The sequence below is a fragment of the Phallusia mammillata genome, chromosome 8, assembly GCF_965637545.1.
Source record: "Phallusia mammillata chromosome 8, kaPhaMamm4.hap1.1, whole genome shotgun sequence".
Classification (NCBI taxonomy): Eukaryota; Metazoa; Chordata; class Ascidiacea; order Phlebobranchia; family Ascidiidae; genus Phallusia; species Phallusia mammillata.
Genome location: NC_137259.1, coordinates 1,925,634 through 1,943,510, shown reverse-complemented (window position 1 = coordinate 1,943,510; position 17,877 = coordinate 1,925,634). Strand labels below are relative to the sequence as shown.

At 36.7% G+C, this 17,877-nt stretch overlaps 5 protein-coding genes across 6 annotated transcripts; all 5 read left to right on the top strand.

Moving 5' to 3' along the window:
- Positions 1-41: 41 nt before the first annotated feature.
- LOC145204174 (uncharacterized) lies at positions 42-4,698 on the top strand. The gene is made up of 5 exons (XM_080076633.1): positions 42-597; positions 676-949; positions 1,025-1,169; positions 1,322-1,428; positions 3,063-4,698. Exons 2-5 carry the CDS (start codon positions 698-700, stop codon positions 3,372-3,374), a joined length of 816 nt encoding a protein of 271 aa, XP_079932759.1. The 5' UTR covers positions 42-597; positions 676-697; the 3' UTR covers positions 3,375-4,698.
- A 2,688-nt stretch (positions 4,699-7,386) lies between these two features.
- Positions 7,387-9,481, top strand: LOC145204171 (uncharacterized). The gene is made up of 4 exons (XM_080076630.1): positions 7,387-7,638; positions 7,908-8,055; positions 8,358-8,464; positions 8,949-9,481. Exons 1-4 carry the CDS (start codon positions 7,387-7,389, stop codon positions 9,258-9,260), a joined length of 819 nt encoding a protein of 272 aa, XP_079932756.1. The 3' UTR covers positions 9,261-9,481.
- Positions 9,482-9,823: 342 nt separating this feature from the next.
- Positions 9,824-12,463, top strand: LOC145204172 (uncharacterized). The gene is made up of 4 exons (XM_080076631.1): positions 9,824-10,333; positions 10,788-10,935; positions 11,173-11,279; positions 11,507-12,463. The coding sequence occupies exons 1-4, from the start codon at positions 10,082-10,084 to the stop codon at positions 11,816-11,818; spliced, it is 819 nt and encodes a 272-aa protein (XP_079932757.1). The 5' UTR covers positions 9,824-10,081; the 3' UTR covers positions 11,819-12,463.
- Positions 12,464-12,721: 258 nt separating this feature from the next.
- On the top strand, positions 12,722-15,278 carry LOC145204176 (uncharacterized). Its single transcript, XM_080076634.1, has 4 exons — positions 12,722-13,458; positions 13,947-14,091; positions 14,389-14,495; positions 14,554-15,278. The coding sequence occupies exons 1-4, from the start codon at positions 13,207-13,209 to the stop codon at positions 14,857-14,859; spliced, it is 810 nt and encodes a 269-aa protein (XP_079932760.1). The 5' UTR covers positions 12,722-13,206; the 3' UTR covers positions 14,860-15,278.
- Positions 15,279-15,337: 59 nt separating this feature from the next.
- LOC145204165 (uncharacterized) lies at positions 15,338-17,629 on the top strand. Of its 2 annotated transcripts, XM_080076619.1 has the most exons (4): positions 15,338-15,589; positions 16,685-16,829; positions 17,160-17,266; positions 17,324-17,629. In XM_080076619.1, exons 1-4 carry the CDS (start codon positions 15,338-15,340, stop codon positions 17,627-17,629), a joined length of 810 nt encoding a protein of 269 aa, XP_079932745.1. The 2 variants fall into 2 exon arrangements, with proteins under 2 accessions (XP_079932745.1, XP_079932744.1); XM_080076618.1 differs by having other exon boundaries at positions 17,160-17,629.
- Positions 17,630-17,877: the final 248 nt, after the last annotated feature.

Below are 17,877 nucleotides of genomic sequence, written 5' to 3'. Positions count from 1 at the left end.
AATTTTACAAATTTTTTATACCCCAAGTCTGCATATTTTGTTCTGACGGGCGAACGATTTGTTGTTTACCTTGATACTCCCCAGAAAACAAAAACAAAATAATTTTACACACTTACATGTCTTTTAAACATCCTACGAATCGAAAATATGTTATTTTAGGGCTACAGGTTTGTAATCAGACAAGAGTTGAAAGCCTTAAGTGCGAGCCAAAAAAACCAGCACTTTTATTTACTAAAAACAATTAAGCCGACAAGCATACACGCAACTCCCTATTACACACACTTTGCGTATGTATACATGTGCAGTATAAATGAACTTGTTGTGATAACGCTGTTCCAAACAATTTTAGTTCGCAAATACTTTTCATTGGATTGCCATCGTTGGTTAGGACAAGACCGATTGCTCTTTACATGTACATGTTCTCCTGTAACACACTTTATCTCACAAAGAACTCACTGTCGTTCGACCAGGGCACTAAACAATGTATGTTCAACTTCAACCACAAACCACTAAGTCAAAAATTAACTCCTCGTCTGGTGCATCACGTTATGCAAGCGCAAGGCCATACGTCAAAGACTGATAACAACTTTATTGAAGGTAGCTACTTCGCATGTTGATGAAAGCTTTCATAGTTGCAGTACATAATTGTAATTGAAGCTTGTTTGAGTTGTTCAGGAGTACAATCAGAAAGACGATTATGAAGGTGATATTAGCTGGAGCTTCCAAAACTGGTACAAAGTCAATAGCTGCTGCTTTAACAATGTTTGGGTATAACACTTATGACTGGATGGAAAACATGATTTACCTGCACAAGAAGTGGATGAAGATATTTGATGGTTCAGCAACTAATGAAGACATTAGAAAGACGTTCGATGGTGTTGATGCATTGACAGATGCACCTGTCTGGATATACTGGGAAGAATTGCACAAAGCTTTTCCCGAAGCTAAGGTAAAAAAGGGCTGTCATATATTTATTTCTGTGTTATTCAACACTCCAGTTGAACAAATAGGGTCATTTTTTCAGATTATTCTCACAGTTAGAGATGAAGACGCTTGGTATAGAAGCCAATTAAGGCAAATGGAAGTTGAAAACACAAGCTATGTTGTGTGGCTTTTCAACTCAGTCTTTCCACAAGGGTTGATAAGACGCCCCTACATAATGCACATAAGTACTTGATTTTCTGTGTTAATTTTAAACCTGTATAGAAACTATAGTACAATTCCCAAAAGACAAATCGTTAACATTACTGGTTTTCTTCTGCCCTTACCAGGTGTTTTTTTTTTCTTTCAGTGACCTATAACGTAGCAATTGTGTTTGCAGGCAGATTTTATGGAGAATGTTTCACTTGGCCTTCATCATACAAGCGCCCGCATCAAAAGAAGATGCTTTGTTCGCAGTATCGAGGACACAACGAATACGTAATCAAGGTAAAACTAGAAGGGTGGCTTAGCACATATTACCATTGCTCATACACTGTGACCTATTTCTTAACATATATTTACATCCGACACTTATTTTATATTGGGTCCCATATCATTCACCATCTTTTATAACCTTAGTTGTTTCTGCAAGCAGAAACTCATGGGTCCCCACACATGCAAAGTTGTAAATAATGCATTTCAAGAAATAACAATGAGAAAGTTTGGCATTGTAACGTCAAACACAGTGATCGGTACTGCGCTTAAATAAATACGCTGTATGGAGTACAGACTATTCAAATTCATTCCATTCATACATTTATTAAGGTTTTTCTATTTTATGACTATCTGAGAAAAAAGTGTTAAATCCTATTAATGGTGAAGTGCACTTGATTGTAGAGGTTTAGTGGAGTAAATGATAGGTACTTTAACACAACAATCAACACCTATAAATGGTACACTCTACAAACTGTCCAAATTTCATTTAATTCATACATTGTTTAAAAAAATTGAACCATTTTGGGGGGCTAGTGGGGTAAATGTTGGGGCAATAAGGTTAAACACAACATTATACACCTATAAATGGCACACTCTACAAGCTATGTACATTTCATTCAATTCTGATATTGTTTACAAAATGGACCCACTTAGGGGGGCTAGTGGGGTAAATGTTGGGGCGACAGGGTTGAACATAACAAACAACAACTATAAATAGCACGCTCTATAAGCTGTCCAAATTTTATCAAATTCGGACAATGTTTTAAAAATTCACCCTTTTTAGGGGGCTAGAAGGGTAATTGTTGGGGTTTACAGGGTTACACAACAATTGACACCTATAAATGATAAGTTTTGCAAGCTTTTCAAATTTTACTAAATTCCGACACCGTTTAAAAAACTCACCCATTTTAGTGGGTCAGTGGGGTAACTGATAGGGATTAACACCCAAAAGTATAAAATATGAAACCACGATAACCCAATTAACAGTCATGTAAAATTTGATCCAAATCGAACAATGTTTAAAATTCTGACCACTAGAGGTGTTGTCAACAACATTCGTCAACGCTTCTGACGTCATAAGGCCATTAACACCCCTCTGACTGGCATGTGCACAAAACGCCCACCAAGTAATGCACAAACACAATTACCACTTGTACTGGTGCCTTTATTATACCATTACACCACAGAAATCTTTAGTTTGTGGTGCGCAGCAACATACAAAAACGTTTTACACTTTGGGGTGTAGCGGGGTAAATACTGGGGTTATCAAGTCAAACAAAGCAAATGGCACATCTGCATTACTATATCTACCATCTGTGAAAGTTACATCCAAATTCACCAAACATTTCATGCCGAAAGTGCATGGACAAACTTCGGCAGAAAAAAGAAAAAAACAAGAAAAAAACAGAGTGAAATCAAGATGTGTCCCCTTCAGGGAAGGGGACCCATAATTACTTTATTGAGTCTGTTTGTTACATCTGAATGGAATACAGAAAATAAGCAAGCTTAATGTTTGCTTTATTTGAGACGAAAATGAGAGTTCAGATTTTAAGTTTAAAAATATTGGATTTAAATCTGATGGAAATCAGGTGGGATCTTTTACTCTAGTTTCTGAAAAATAATTTGAATATATTTTATCTTTACAGAAAGCACCGAAGGACAAGTTGTTGGTCTACAACGTATCAGAAGGCTGGGAACCCTTGTGCGAATTTCTGGGCATAGAAATCCCAGATAAACCATTTCCTCACAAGAACAAGAATGGAGATATATTTGAGGAATGGGTTGAAAACAACAAAATCGTTCAAAAATATATACTAGAGGGCGTAATATCCGTAATTTTTATGTCTGCCTTTACAGGATATCTGGGATACAAGTTTTACAAATCCACTTTCGGTAAAAACATTTTTATCGCGATTTCAAAAGGGGTGTTAAATGCTAAACGCTATTTTCAATCGTAACTTTCGGGACATGTCCACACAATCGTCCCTCAATTTTGCCAAACGATGGAGTGCCAATATATCAAAGTACCAACTTTGTGATGCTAATTTTTCAACAACTGAGCGTATTAGTTCTTATGCAGGATAATGTTAAACAAAAACTAACGACCTCATAGAAAATTAAACACAAACGCACGATCATTTGACAGCCCTTAAACCCAACGAAGCTTAGCAAGTTGAACAACGATGCAAAAAACGACTGAAAAGAGGTTCATTTTTCAAGTAACATTGAATGGCAATGCTCGTATTACCAGCAGAAGCTGATTTGAAATCTCCATGATCATATGATACACACAATTTAAGTGTAGTAACTGAATGAAACACCTTTCGTTTAATTTTCGTTACACAACATTCAATGCAAAGCAAGGCGAGACAAAGATGCTTTGCACAAAATTCAATTGCAAAACTATCTATGACTTTAGGAGTGCAGCCATCAAAACAAATCGTGCAACCTAATTCAACGAACTGTTTGACGCCGCGTGAAGAAAGGCTAGACTCATAACCCTTGCACACCACAGCTTGACCAGGCCAGGTCGAAGTGCCCGCGGCTGCGCAACGTTAACAGTTTGCACAAAGCAGAAAGTTTCGATTGCTAAACTGGTGGTTGTTCTTGTCGTGTCAATGTATTTAACAGACATAAATTGAGCCAGATTTCAATTATACGAGCGTTAAAGTAAAGGTAACTCAACAATAGATGTAATACAGAATACAGGACAGATAGATATCCCCAGTGTTGTTTTTTCGTTTACATCTGCGATTAACAATTGAATACATATGGGTACACGAATGTAGATCAGGACTTGACATACGCGATGCGAACGACATGTACACTGTAGCGAAAACATGATAAAACATAGTATTCTTAACCAGGGGGTACTTGTATGCCCTGAGAGTGCGACGCGAGGATGAGAAAAGGAACTATTAAATAGGATGTAAGGTTTGTAAGGTTTAAATATTGATTTTAAACATTTTCACAAAACGCTAAACTGCTACTATCTTACTTAATAGTAAATTTTCACTACAATTCCATATGGCTTTCATTGCACACGCGGGCCAGGAAGTAGTTGAAATGTTCGAGGCTAGTAAAGTTTAAAAACACTGGGCACAAATGTGCTTAACGCCTTTTGCTGCCTAAACAAAATGCTGTGACATCCAGTTCCACAACACGTGTAAATCAAAAGCTCGCCGCAGACTTAAAGCTAGAAAATCACGAGTAATGGTTGTTTAACACAGTACAATATCAAGTGCTGAGCCTCGCTAACACATATCAGTTTACATGCAGGATTATATTTCTAATCAAAACAATGAAAGTAATTTTGGCTGGATATCCTAAAACTGGCACCAAAACAATGGCTGCTGTATTCACAATGCTTGGGTACAACACATACGATTACATGGAGAATTACTTTTACCAGCACAAGGAGTGGATGAAGATATTTGATGGTTCAGCAACTAATGAAGACATCAGAGAGATGTTTGATGGTGTTGATGCTCTGACAGACGCACCAGTATATGTATATTGGGAAGAACTGCACCAAGCTTTTCCTGAAGCAAAGGTAATGATACTGTCATATTTTGATGCCTGTTTTCTTGAGATTATATAATCTACAATAATTTTCGATTCCGAACCGTTATTGTTGGACTCATACTAACAAACTACGTTTTTATTCGCGGCACCTTTCGCAGATTCAAAACACCCAGATATGTTGGTAAATTACAAGTTTTAACCTGCAAATATGTGACGAGTAACACTGCGTTTTAAAAAAAAGGTAAAAATGAGGTTTTGGCATTGCACACCCACATTTTGTCATCAAGCAATATAACATAGAATGGTGTACTTTGTGAATTAAATATCTAGTATCGCGCCTCAGTGGTTGAAACGCACTGCTTTTAGTGTTCTAGTTGATTAATTATTATCAACAATCGAAGATTTTGTTTTTAGATCATTCTCACAATAAGAGACGAAGACTCTTGGTACAAAAGTCAATTGAGGCAAGTTGAAGTTGAAAACACAAGCTATGTTGTGTGGCTTTTCAACTCAGTCTTTCCACACTTCACATAGGTATTTAAAAGTTGATAAAGGTACTAGTAGCATGGCAAGGATGGAAACGTTTAAAATGCAAACTTATATGTTAATGGCAGCAAGCGATTTAAATGCGACATGTGTAAATGAGTTTTTGCTGTATTTGTTTTTCATTGAACTATCACATGTTGTTTTTACATAAATGAAGTCAGCTAAAAAACCTAAAGCCAATAATGTCCTTTCAGCAAGATTCTATGGAGAATATTCCAAATGGCCTTCATCAACAATCCGACTTCATCATGAAAAAATTCTTCGTCCCCTTTATAGGGAACACAACGATTACGTAATCAGGGTAAAATCATTTCATTGTGCCATTGAAAAGTTTTATATAGCACAGAGTTAAAAGCGGGCCCAGATTCTTAAACAAAAACGCCAGCCCGAATTAGGCCTAAAAGTCAGTTTAACCAATTGAAAATTAGGAGAAAAACTTAACGTTGGACAAGCACGAACTCGGACCAAAAACTTTGATACAAAACATAAAGATAAAAAAGTTGAAAAATCCCAATATTTTTCTTACAATTCTTTCGATTGTTTGACCTATAGGGTCATTGACTGCTACAATCTTACATTAACTCCTATGCACGTTTGAGTATACTTGCAGTTCCCATGATGCAAAGCTTAAGTAATATTCATTAAACTTTTCAGAAAACACCCAAAGACAAGCTGTTGGTCTACAAAGTATCGGAAGGCTGGAAACCCTTATGTGAATTTCTGAAAGTTGATATTCCAGATAAACCATTTCCTCACAAGAACAAGAATGGAGATATCTTTCAGGAATGGGTGAAAACCAACAAAATCGTTCAGAACTTTATACTAGAGGGCGCAATATCTGTAATTTTGATGTCTGCCTTCACAGGATATCTGGGATACAAGTTTTACAAATCAAGTTTCGGTAAAAAAGTGTTTTCATGGATTTCAGAGATTATGTTGAAGTCTAGAAGATACTTACCGTCGTAAATTTTCAGCGATTGCAGAGTAATTTCTGTTAACTTTTAACAACGAGGTTTGTTGTAGCGCGAGAATTTTCTTCGTCGATTTTGTTACTTACCTTTGGAACAGTTTTTTTTTGTTACTACCCGTTTTTTATCAACTGATCACAGCAGTTCTCTGGGACAATTAAATACGTCTTCATATACTAAGACCTTATGTACAAGAACACTAACGATGAATAATTTGCTTTGATCATGAAACAGTACTGATGATTCTAAGCAGCAATTAGGACTTCAAAAGCAGAAATATATTAACTGACATATCACAAAATGTTTGTTTTTAAAAAAACATTACTTGTAATAAATGCAGTTGCTTACTTGAATACTGCCTTGGTATGTGGACTGCGCAAACACATATCGAAGCGTAAAGCATACCCGGATTGCTAAAAACGTAAAAACAAGTTCTTTTTAAGTTCAATCAAATTATCGGACAAATCATTTAAAAAAGCCATGTTCACCAACACACAACAACGGTGTAGCAATTAGCATCGAAGTTATTCATCAATGGTGGCCCTCTAGGTTTTGGTGCCTCAAATATACAAACGTTGTGCAGCTATTTATATCTTGGTAGATAGTAGCGTAATCGTGCCACACTGAGCGAAATAAACTTAACCCAAATGCAATATTGGTTCTGGGAAAATATGACACACAAAACGTCCTCCTCAGGCTAGCAAATTAAGCTGTGTCGTGCGGCACGTTTTGCGAAAACAGGAAAAAGGCAAATCGTGCTTTAGATCAACGCGCTTGGACAACAAGTTAAATTGCTCGCCCGAAGCAAAGCGATCGGTGTGAAACTGCTCCATTAGAATGTAGTTACTTGGGCTTTGTAAATGTTAGTGGGTGGTGCAATATTTTGTTTCTAGATTAAAAAATTTCCAAAGTTGGTTTGCCTGGTACAAACATGAAAGTGATATTAGCTGGTTATCCCAAAACTGGCACCAAAACAATGGCTGCTGCTTTTACGATGCTTGGATTTAACAATTATGATTACATGGAAAATTACTTCTACCTGCACAAGGAATGGATGAAGATATTTGATGGTTCAGCAACTAATGAAGACATCAGAAGGATGTTTGATGGTGTTGATTCTCTGACAGATGCACCAACTTGTATATACTGGGAAGAATTGCAAGAGGCCTTTCCTGAAGCAAAGGTAGATAGTTATATTAACCACAAGTGCAAGGGTTTCGCAGCTGTTTCCTAATTGTATGTGACTTGTGGTGATTTAATAAAAATGATAACTGAAAAATACTACTTTACATATCGAAAAACAATATTGAATTACCATTACTTTTTTGACAATAAGGACAACATAGAAAAGTTTGTGAAGCGAAGTTGTGTTCACAGTCCAGTTTGTTTTAAAGTGTACGAGGGTATTTTTACCAAATAAAAAGCTGTATTTTAACCAATCAAAATTTGCAGATTATTCTTACAACCAGGGACGAAGATTCGTGGTACAAAAGTTTAATAAACCAGTTCGAAACCGGAAACGCAAGCTTTTTGGCGTGGATCATATGCGTTATTTCACCACAAAGCATACTCAGGTTGTCATACAGCTGTCACGTGCTCGGTAAATAAGAGGTTTTATGTTGCATGCACACAAGTACAAGGAATTTGTGGTTTGTAAAAACATAAGAGACTATCGTAAGAAGGTGGTGGCCACCGTAACATAAAGAAGATTCTTTTTTGTCTGACACCGCCAATCAGTATGATCAAATGAGTAACTGTGTATTTGTTTTGTATGTTTGCCACACAGTTGTTGTATTTCAAGTTTGTTGTATGTTTGTTACATAGTACCATTTTTACATAATAATTGTATGTTTGTGAGGCTATACAATAGTAATACAGTTTGTAGTGCGTTTGTTAACACAGGACGGTTCTTTGGGGACCATGCTGGATGGCCTTCCTTTAAACTTCGACCGTTTCACGAGAAAGTCCAACGCGCACTTTTTAGACAACACAACTACAATGTGCTGAAGGTAAGTATACAACCCTGAAGTAAAAATCGAATTGAACCCAGTTTACATTCGAACGATAGCTGGTTGCAGTAGCAGATTTTAAATTAATTTAAGAAACCATAATTTTAATACGTTTAATGATCAAACTAACGGCCCAAGTATACGTAAAGAATTTTCATTAAATTAAAAACTTATCTACCAGAATTGAAAACATCTTGCAGACGTTACAACAAACGCTGTAGTCATCATCAGTGCAGGTTGTTTAGCGATTGTTAAAACGTATTTCATACATACATGTTTTCTGGCAGTCTTAATTAAGTGTATAGTGTTTCTAACTTATTTATTTTGTTATTTTAATAACGTTGTGATATAACCTTAATGTACAAAAGTGAAAACGCTTACCAGCGATATAAAAAGGCACCTATTAAATATTCATGAATAAAAATATATGATAACATTATGTGAAAGGTTATTTTTATTTGATTGATAAGATTTAAATTTGCAGAAAGCACCAATGGACAAGTTGTTGGTTTACAACGTATCGGAAGGCTGGGAGCCCTTGTGTGAATTTCTAGGCGTAGAAATACCGGATAAACCATTTCCTCACAAGAACAAAGACGCGGGAGTTATGAAGGAGATGGCACAAAACAATAAAGTTGTGCAAAGACTTCTGTTAGAAGGAGTTATTTCACTTTCAGTAGTCACAGTATTAGTTGGATATGCTGGCTACAAGTTTTGCAAATCGGACGCATGCAGTAAACTTGTAAGCTGGGTTTCCGAAAATGTGAATTCATTGCGAAACGCTGATATATTTTAATATTGTAAATTACTGATTTGATAATGAAATGTTTGCAAAGAGTTTCGTATGTCTTATTTAACACGAAATTTACGATGTAAAATGTAGATGAGGAATGAGCCAAAACCAAGAACATCGTTCAGAAATTTATACTAGAGGATGCAATATATGTAATATGTATGTCTGCCTTTGCAAGATATCTTGAGTACAAGTAAAACAAATAAAGTTTCTGCAAAAACGTGTATTATGGATTTCAGAAACTATGTTGGACTCTAGAATATATTTACATTCGTACATTTTAGCGAATGCAGAGTAATTTCTGTGCATTTTACAAGTTTCGTTGAGTTAAGTACGAGTTTTGTTGAACGATGTGGCGCGAAAATTCCGGTTGACCTATTTCAAAATCTACATTTTTGGCAATTCCTTTTTAACAACTGACCTCAGTAGTTCTTAGGGATAATATTAAACAACAGGGGAAAACCCCAACCTTTGGCACACAGCTCATTGTTACTATACAACACAAAGCAAAGACGTGTTTTGGTGTTTAACATAACCAATTGCTAGCTACGTCGTGCGGAACGCATGGCGGAGACAGGAAAGAAGGCAATTCGTGCCTTCGATTAACGCGCTTGGGCAACCAGTTAAATTGCCTGCCTGAAGCAACATCAGCTCGGTAATGGCAACATCAGCTCGGTAATGATGTAAATACATGGGCATTGTAGGAGAGGTATCAGCAATAGGCAGTTTTTCTATGAGCTAAAACATCAAACAAGGCTAGAGGGTTTTGCAAATTGGGTTTCTAGATTTGAACAGTTTCCAAAGTTGGTTTGCCTAGTACAAACATGAAAGTAATATTAGCTGGTTATCCCAAAACTGGCACCAAAACAATGGCTGCTGTATTCACGATGCTTGGGTACAACAATTATGACTACCTGGAGAATTACTTTTACCTGCACAAGGAGTGGCTGAAGATATTTGATGGTTCAGCAACTAATGAAGACATCAGAAAGATGTTTGGTGATGTGGATGCTCTGACAGATACACCAGTTTGTTTATACTGGGAAGAATTGCATCAAGCCTTTCCTGAAGCAAAGGTTTTATTTTGATCTCTGTTTCTTTTAGATTATTTTTCCCAAAGATTATGTGTTAGCAATTTTCGCAGCGTTTTCTAATTCTTTGTAACTTGGACATAAAAAATTAAGCTGTTTTACGTCCAGACGAACACTACTGTAGCGGTCACTCGCACTAAGGTTATGCTGTTTTTGCATACCGACAACGAAATGGACATATTGCCTTCTTTTGTTCGGTTTATGAGGCGTATTCGTACATTCTAGTTTAATGTACCTCTAATAAACACCTCGCTACATTAGGTGACATCAATCATACAAAAACGTTAGTTTTGCAACATAAAACAGCAAACAAACGCCTCGCTACAATACTATGGACAACAGAAAAATAAGTGAAGACAGGTTGAATAAACAGTCTAGTGGGTTTATAATGTACGTGTGTTTTGAGCAAGCAAATGATCCATATTGCGTTAATTTGCAGATCATTCTCACAACAAGGGACGAAGATTCGTGGTACAAGAGTTTGATGAAACAGTTGGAATCTGCAAACTCAAACTTTTTGCTGTGGATGGTATGCGTTGTTTCACCACAAAGCATACTCAGATTGTCGTACAACTACCACACTAGCGGTAAGAAGAAGTATTGTGCAGTTTGTTTAAACATAAGACTCCTACCGTAAGAAGCTCGTGGTCACTATACAACACAAAGCAAACATATGTTTTTGCGCTCAATAAATTCAATTGTATACGAATGATTATGACCGTTGTGTTTAAGTTTATGTTTGTTACATAGTAGCCTTTTAAGGTTTGCTATATGTTTGTTAGGCTACACAGTTGCATTTTGGGTTTGCTGTTTTGTTAACACAGGACGGTTCTTCGGGGACTTGTCTGGATGGCCTTCCTGTAGACTTCGGCCCTATCACGAAAAAGTTCAACGCGCACTTTACAGACAACACAACTACAGTGTGATGAAGGTAAGTATAATGAAAATTGCTACCGATATCCTATGTACCTTTCGAAATGATACAACGCACACATAGCTGGTTTGAGCATCATATTTAGAAATCAGAACTTCCATTATTTCAGCATTTAATAACTTTGTAATACAAATACAAGTTGTAAGAAATCAAAATACACTTAGCAACGGTATAGCGAGCACTTGGCTTGAATTTGTCTTGTCTCACAAGAATTAAATTTGCAGAAAGCACCCAAAGACAAGTTGTTGGTGTACAACGTATCAGAAGGCTGGGAACCCTTGTGTGAATTTCTGGGTGTTGAAATCCCGGACAAACCATTTCCTCACAAAAACAAAGACGCGGCCCTCATTAAGGAGATGACAGAAAACAACAAAGTCATGCAAAGAATTATATTGGAGGGAGTTATTTCACTCTCAGTAGTCACAGTATTAGTTGGATATGCTGGCTACAGGTTTTGCGAATCTGACACATGCAGCAAACTTGTAAGCTGGGTTTCTGAAAATGTCAATTTATTTCGAAAAGGTGATTCAATTTGACATCACAAAACAAGACATATGCACACAGAACTTTTTTGGTTAACTTTATACGCTTAATGTTTTTTTTAAAAGAAAATTGAAAAAAGGAAATGCAGTTTTAACCGGCAGACAGTGAGCACGGTTTCTCCTCATCAGTGCAGGCCTAACAGGCTAAAGAGCCATCCACTTATCTAGTTACGATACCACAACTGTCTCACAATCGCAGTATTTTGTAATAACATTTTTGTAACTTGCATAAAGCTTGCACTTGAACTAAAATAGAAGAGCTAATATTTTTGGCTAGGATGATGGGTTGTTTGCTAGGAGCAAACCAAGTAGGTTCATTTACCTGGAAAGATTCGCAAATGCCCTGATTGCCCTGAGCTATCACCAAGGACTATGCATCACAGACACATTTAGAAACACATTTAAATTCAAGGCAGAGTTGATTATAAAATCCTTTATTGCCACTAATCATCAGCCAAGATAAACTACGTGTTACTTCAATCAAACCTGGAGAATAACGCTAAACGTTGTGTCTGTGGGTTGCAGTTCAAAGAATTTTGCTTCCATCATTTTGTAACTTAACTTTGTTGTAGTTTGCATGTTTGAATTTCCTACATTTTATAATACAATAAAATTACATGGATCTGTTTATAAGTTCAATGAGGCATACAACGGACGTAAGAGACATGCTTTATTGTTCAGAAGTTAGTTCTATTGTTTGCCACATACAGAAAACAGACCACCAAGTGTTTTTTTAACATCAATTCTGGGACTTTTAAACAGAATACGAAACGACAGCTGCCCAACGAAAAGAAATGTATACGTCAGAGAGCAAGTGAGTTAAATTGAGCCACGTGGGTGCCTTGCGGCATACCGATACGCACGAGTGATTAGCCCATGTAAACCGATCTGCACGAACGCTTAGAAGGTTGTCCTGATGTCAACGAAGAGTTAACAACAGGGGCACCAGTTGGGTTTTACAAACAGGTAGCACTTTAGTGCAAGGCACAGACAACCTTTACTTAAACAGTGCAAGAAAATGCACACTTTGGAAGGAAAACTAAAACGAGTGTTAACACAGAAAGCTTAACAGTACCAACAGAGCTATCAATGCATTTCGCAAGCACATTGTTTTAATAACACTAAAATTAGATTAAACAATAAAATGTTTTAAAAGTATTGTAATAACATCAGTGCCTTCCGAATAAAATACAGGCTTCAAAGCTAAAACTGAAAAGCAAATAGCTATTGAGCATTGTTAGTCGAAAGCAAACACATACGTTGATTCATCGAACTGGGACCGCACAAGACAGTGCTAAGTTATCATAAGGACCATTTTGTGCTTGGTTTTTGCTCGCAGGTGAAAGCAAAAACAATCTCATCCACAAGTTTAGAAAAACAACATGAAGGTGATATTAGCAGGTTACTCAAAAACTGGCACAAAGACAATGGCCACAGCATTCAGAATGCTTGGTTACAATACCTATGACGCAATGGAGAATTATTACTATGCCCACAAAGTCTGGGTTCGGATTTTTAAAGGGAAAGCCACTTTAGACGAAATACAAGAAGCATTTGCAGACGTGGACGCAATGACTGATACACCAGCACATTATTATTGGGAAAAATTGCATGAAGCTTTTCCAGACGCAAAGGTAATATGTGTTTTAAATTGTCATCATCATTAACCAGGGATTATCGGTGAAGGGCAACTAGAATGCTTTTCAAAATGTCGTTGATTTCAAACCAGTTCTAAAGTCAAAGTGATATCATAACTTAAAATGAAATGCCGTTTTTTAGTGATGAAATGCAACCAATCAGTTGGCAGTGGAAGGTTTACTAACAGATTAAACAGATTACATTGTTTATATCAGTTATTTGCAACGTTTCCACAACCAAATTTCCCGCATTTGGTCTCACGAATGAATTATCACAGTACGTCAGCAGTCCTCAGATAACCATGATTTGAAATAAGAATAGTACACGGCTTATGTCAATGCAACAATGCAATGCAACTAACTGCCTTGATTAAAAAAAAACACGCTGCATAAAGGCGAACATGAAATATACTTGTTCAGACAACCTAGAATGTAATTGGGGAACCAGGTTCAAAGATTGTAAGAAAAACATTGCAACATTTCAGATTATTCTCACACTGAGGGAAGAAGATTCTTGGTATAAAAGTCTTATCAAGTGGATAAATCTACTCAACCGAAATTGGTTTATCCAGGTTGTATTGCTCTTTGCCCCAGCAGCCTGGACCCGTTTAAAATACCAAGACCATATCAGTAAGCTGCAAGTTCATCTTACGTTATTGGATAAGTGAATTATTGGATAAGAAATCATCGTGTCTTCGCCTTCAAGAGAAAAACTGAAAATGTACATGATTTCCTTGTTTCATTACGTCAATGCTAAAAGATTTTTTAACTGATATACATCAGTTAAAATTCATTCTTGTTTTAACCTTATTTTAATGATGTAAAAATGTTCCTGCAACGTTTTGTGCGGTACATTTATGAATGACCAGCAATAACCGCCACATGACCACATATCAAATAGTAATTACACAATTTTATTTCTTTCAGACTCCTTTGTTGGACATTTTGTTCGATTCCCAAAAATGAAAATCGTTCCAATGAATGAAAAAATATTGCGAGAGCATTACAGATATCACAACGCTAATATTTTACAGGCAAGTAACATATTTCTCCAGTTTTTAAAGCACTTCTAAAAATCCAACTTTTGTTTAGAAAGCACCGAAGGACAAGTTGTTGGTCTACAACGTATCAGAAGGCTGGAAACCTTTGTGTGAATTTTTGGGTGTTGAAATACCGGATAAACCGTTTCCTCACAAGAACAAGGGAGGAGACATTCTACAAGATATGGCGAAAAGCGACAACGTAGCTTCAATACTTGTTAAACAATCTGCAATTTCTTTGGCAATATTTACTGGTATAATGGCCTTTGGTGGATACAAATTCTTTACATCAGATGCATGGAGTATATTTAGTCGCAACGTTTCCCGATGCATCACAGACACATGGAAACAAATTTAGGAATAATCCTTCACAATTACCTAAACCTGCGCATATGGAGAATTAGCTTCCAAAGACAAAGACAAGTGTTACTGTTGGTGTCCATAGTAATTACTTGGTGTATTAAGAAACGTTCTAACAAAAGTTAAAGCATAGAGTTGCACGGCTGTGTTACTAGGACACACTTTGTTTATTACGTATCGTTAGAATTATTTACAAAAACCCAGAAATCAAAAACCTGCAATTTGATTTACAACGTGATTTTTGGATTAAATTGGGTATTGCAATGTACTCTGAACAAAGGGCAGGCTTACTTTTGAGCGACAAAAGAAGAGCAAATATTGATTAACGCAGATTTGTTAGTCAAGATCAAACACTTTTGTGGGTTCGTTTACCTGGAACTGTGCATGGCAGTGCTGAGTTATTAAGAGGTATAGTTTGCCAGCAACTTTGGTAAAAGCAAAAAACATCTCATCTACAAGTTCAGAAAAAGAACAACATGAAGGTGATATTAGCAGGTTACTCAAAAACTGGCACAAAAACAATGGCCACAGCATTCACAATGCTGGGCTACAATACCTTTGACGCTATGGAGAATTATTATTATGCTCACAAAGTATGGGTGCGAATTTGTGAAGGGAAAGCCACTTTAGAGGAAATTCAAGAAGCCTTTGCAGGCGTGGACGCAATGACTGATACACCAGTTCATCATTTTTGGGAAAAGTTGCATGAAGCCTTTCCAGACGCCAAGGTAACAGAGTTTCCCAGTTGTCATAGTGATTAAACAATGTTTACGAGTTATATGGCAAGTAGAATGCTTTTTCAAATGTCGTTGATTTTTAAACCGGTTTGAAAGTTAACGTGCAACTTAGTACAGACGAATCCGGTTAATCGCATACCGGTTAATCGCATAATCCGTTTAATTGCATCACAATTAAAAATCCCAAACCGTCGCCCATCGTTTGTTAAGAAAATCGTCCGGTTAATCGCATAAACCGGATATTCGCATCGATTTTCAACGAAATATGCGATTAACCGGATTGATGATCTCTTTGTGAAGTCGAACAGACTTCGAAATAATCCGGTTAATCGCATCAAATGGGATTATCGCATAATCTGGTTAATCGCATCAAATGCCCTTGTCAAATCGATGATGCGATTAACCGGATTCGTCTGTATCAATTTCGCTTTTGTTTATTGAATTGAAACCAAGTAGTGTAACAATCAGAATGGTTTACTACAACATGATGAAAAAGATCGGTAGAGCTACTAACACAAGAACTCACACTAGACAGGTTGGCTAATTTCCGTAAGGTGGCGCGCTCAAATATTTTAAGTGCGGTTGGTGTAAAAAATGCTGACGGGGGCAGGAACTTGGCCGAATGGTCTGGCGCGCCTGACCCACATACAGACATAAAAAAAAACTTGATCGGGATTCGTCCCCGGGAGTGTCCTGGGTTCGAACCCTGTGAAAAAAATGCTGACGGTTGGGACTATTAGGGTTAGTAATAGCAATAAAATCAACCTAAAACGCAGTTCTTTATGTTAAATTTACTCCCTCACCCTATTCCAGCCTTACTGTTAATGTAAATAAATGCATGCTTTACACCATCTATCGGTATCTAGCAAACCGTTTCTAGTGTGAGATCTTGTAGCTCTACCAAAAAGATCAGTTTCGACAACGTATATATCGGTTATTGGCAACGGTTTCACCACCAAATTCCCTGAATTTTGATTTTAACCAAAACTGAGATACGCTGACTTGAAGGCAGGCCCGAAATATACTTGTTCAAGCAACTTAGGGTGTAATTAAGCAACTGGACAAACTAAAATTGCAGCTTTCTAGATTATTCTCACACTAAGAGAGGAAGATGCTTGGTATAAGAGCTTCATCAACCAGATAAACATGGTCAACCAAAACTGGTTGATACAATTCGTATTTCTCTTTGCTCCAGTCGCCTGGGCCCGATTTAAATACCAAGACCATATAGGTAAGCGATATTGTGTAGTTAGTTGCTAATTGTTTAACATGTTATTTTCTAGTTCCGATTTCATTGAATAAGTATACATGTATTTGGGAAATGATCGTTCGTCTTTAAGAGAATAATTAAAATCGTGTTTGATTTTCTTGTTTCATCAAGTTAGTGTTTTAATAAATCGAAAAAAGGATATAAATCTAGTTTTAAAGAGTTGAGCTTAATTTTAAACAGGTAAACATGGTTCTATACAATGTAGCGTGTGATTTCATGAATGACCAGTAAAAAGCTTCACATAACAAAGTTGCTGATAGTTAATAGCCTACACAATTTCGTTTGTCTCAGATTCCTTTATTGGATACTTTGTTCGATTGCCCAAAATGAAAATATTTCCAATGAACGAAAAGATATTGCGAGAGCACTACAGATACCACAATGCTAATGTTTTACAGGCAAGTTATATATTTCAGCGCTTTTTATTAATCATAAAACATTTACTTCTACTGCAGAAGGCCCCCAAGGACAAACTGTTGGTGTACAAAGTATCGGAAGGCTGGAAACCCTTGTGTGAATTTCTTGGCGTTGAAATACCGGATAAACCGTTTCCCCATAAAAACAAAAGGGGAGATATTTTGCAAGAGATGGCCAAAAACGACCCAATAGTTTCAATAATGTTTAAACAGTCCGCTATTTCTTTGGCAATATTGACTGGTGTATTAGCTTTTGGTGGGTACAAAATCTTTACGTCAACTACGTTTGGTACTTTTTCTCGCAATGTTTCTCGTTGCATCACAGACACATGGCATCAAATTTGAAAACAAATTTCGCACGAAATGTAAACCTGAACATATGTAAATTTTATTCGCACCAATAAAAGGCTAACAGACTAAAACAAACATGTTACCAGAATTGTTTAGTTTAAAAATATTGCCACTGATCAGCAGCAAAAAAATCGTCACCAAACTCTGTAGAAAAAGGCAAAACCGAATTGTTTTGGTATCAGTTGTTTTATCTGTACCACGTGATTTTCTCGCAAAAATTGTGTAATATGTTTTTTTTAGCA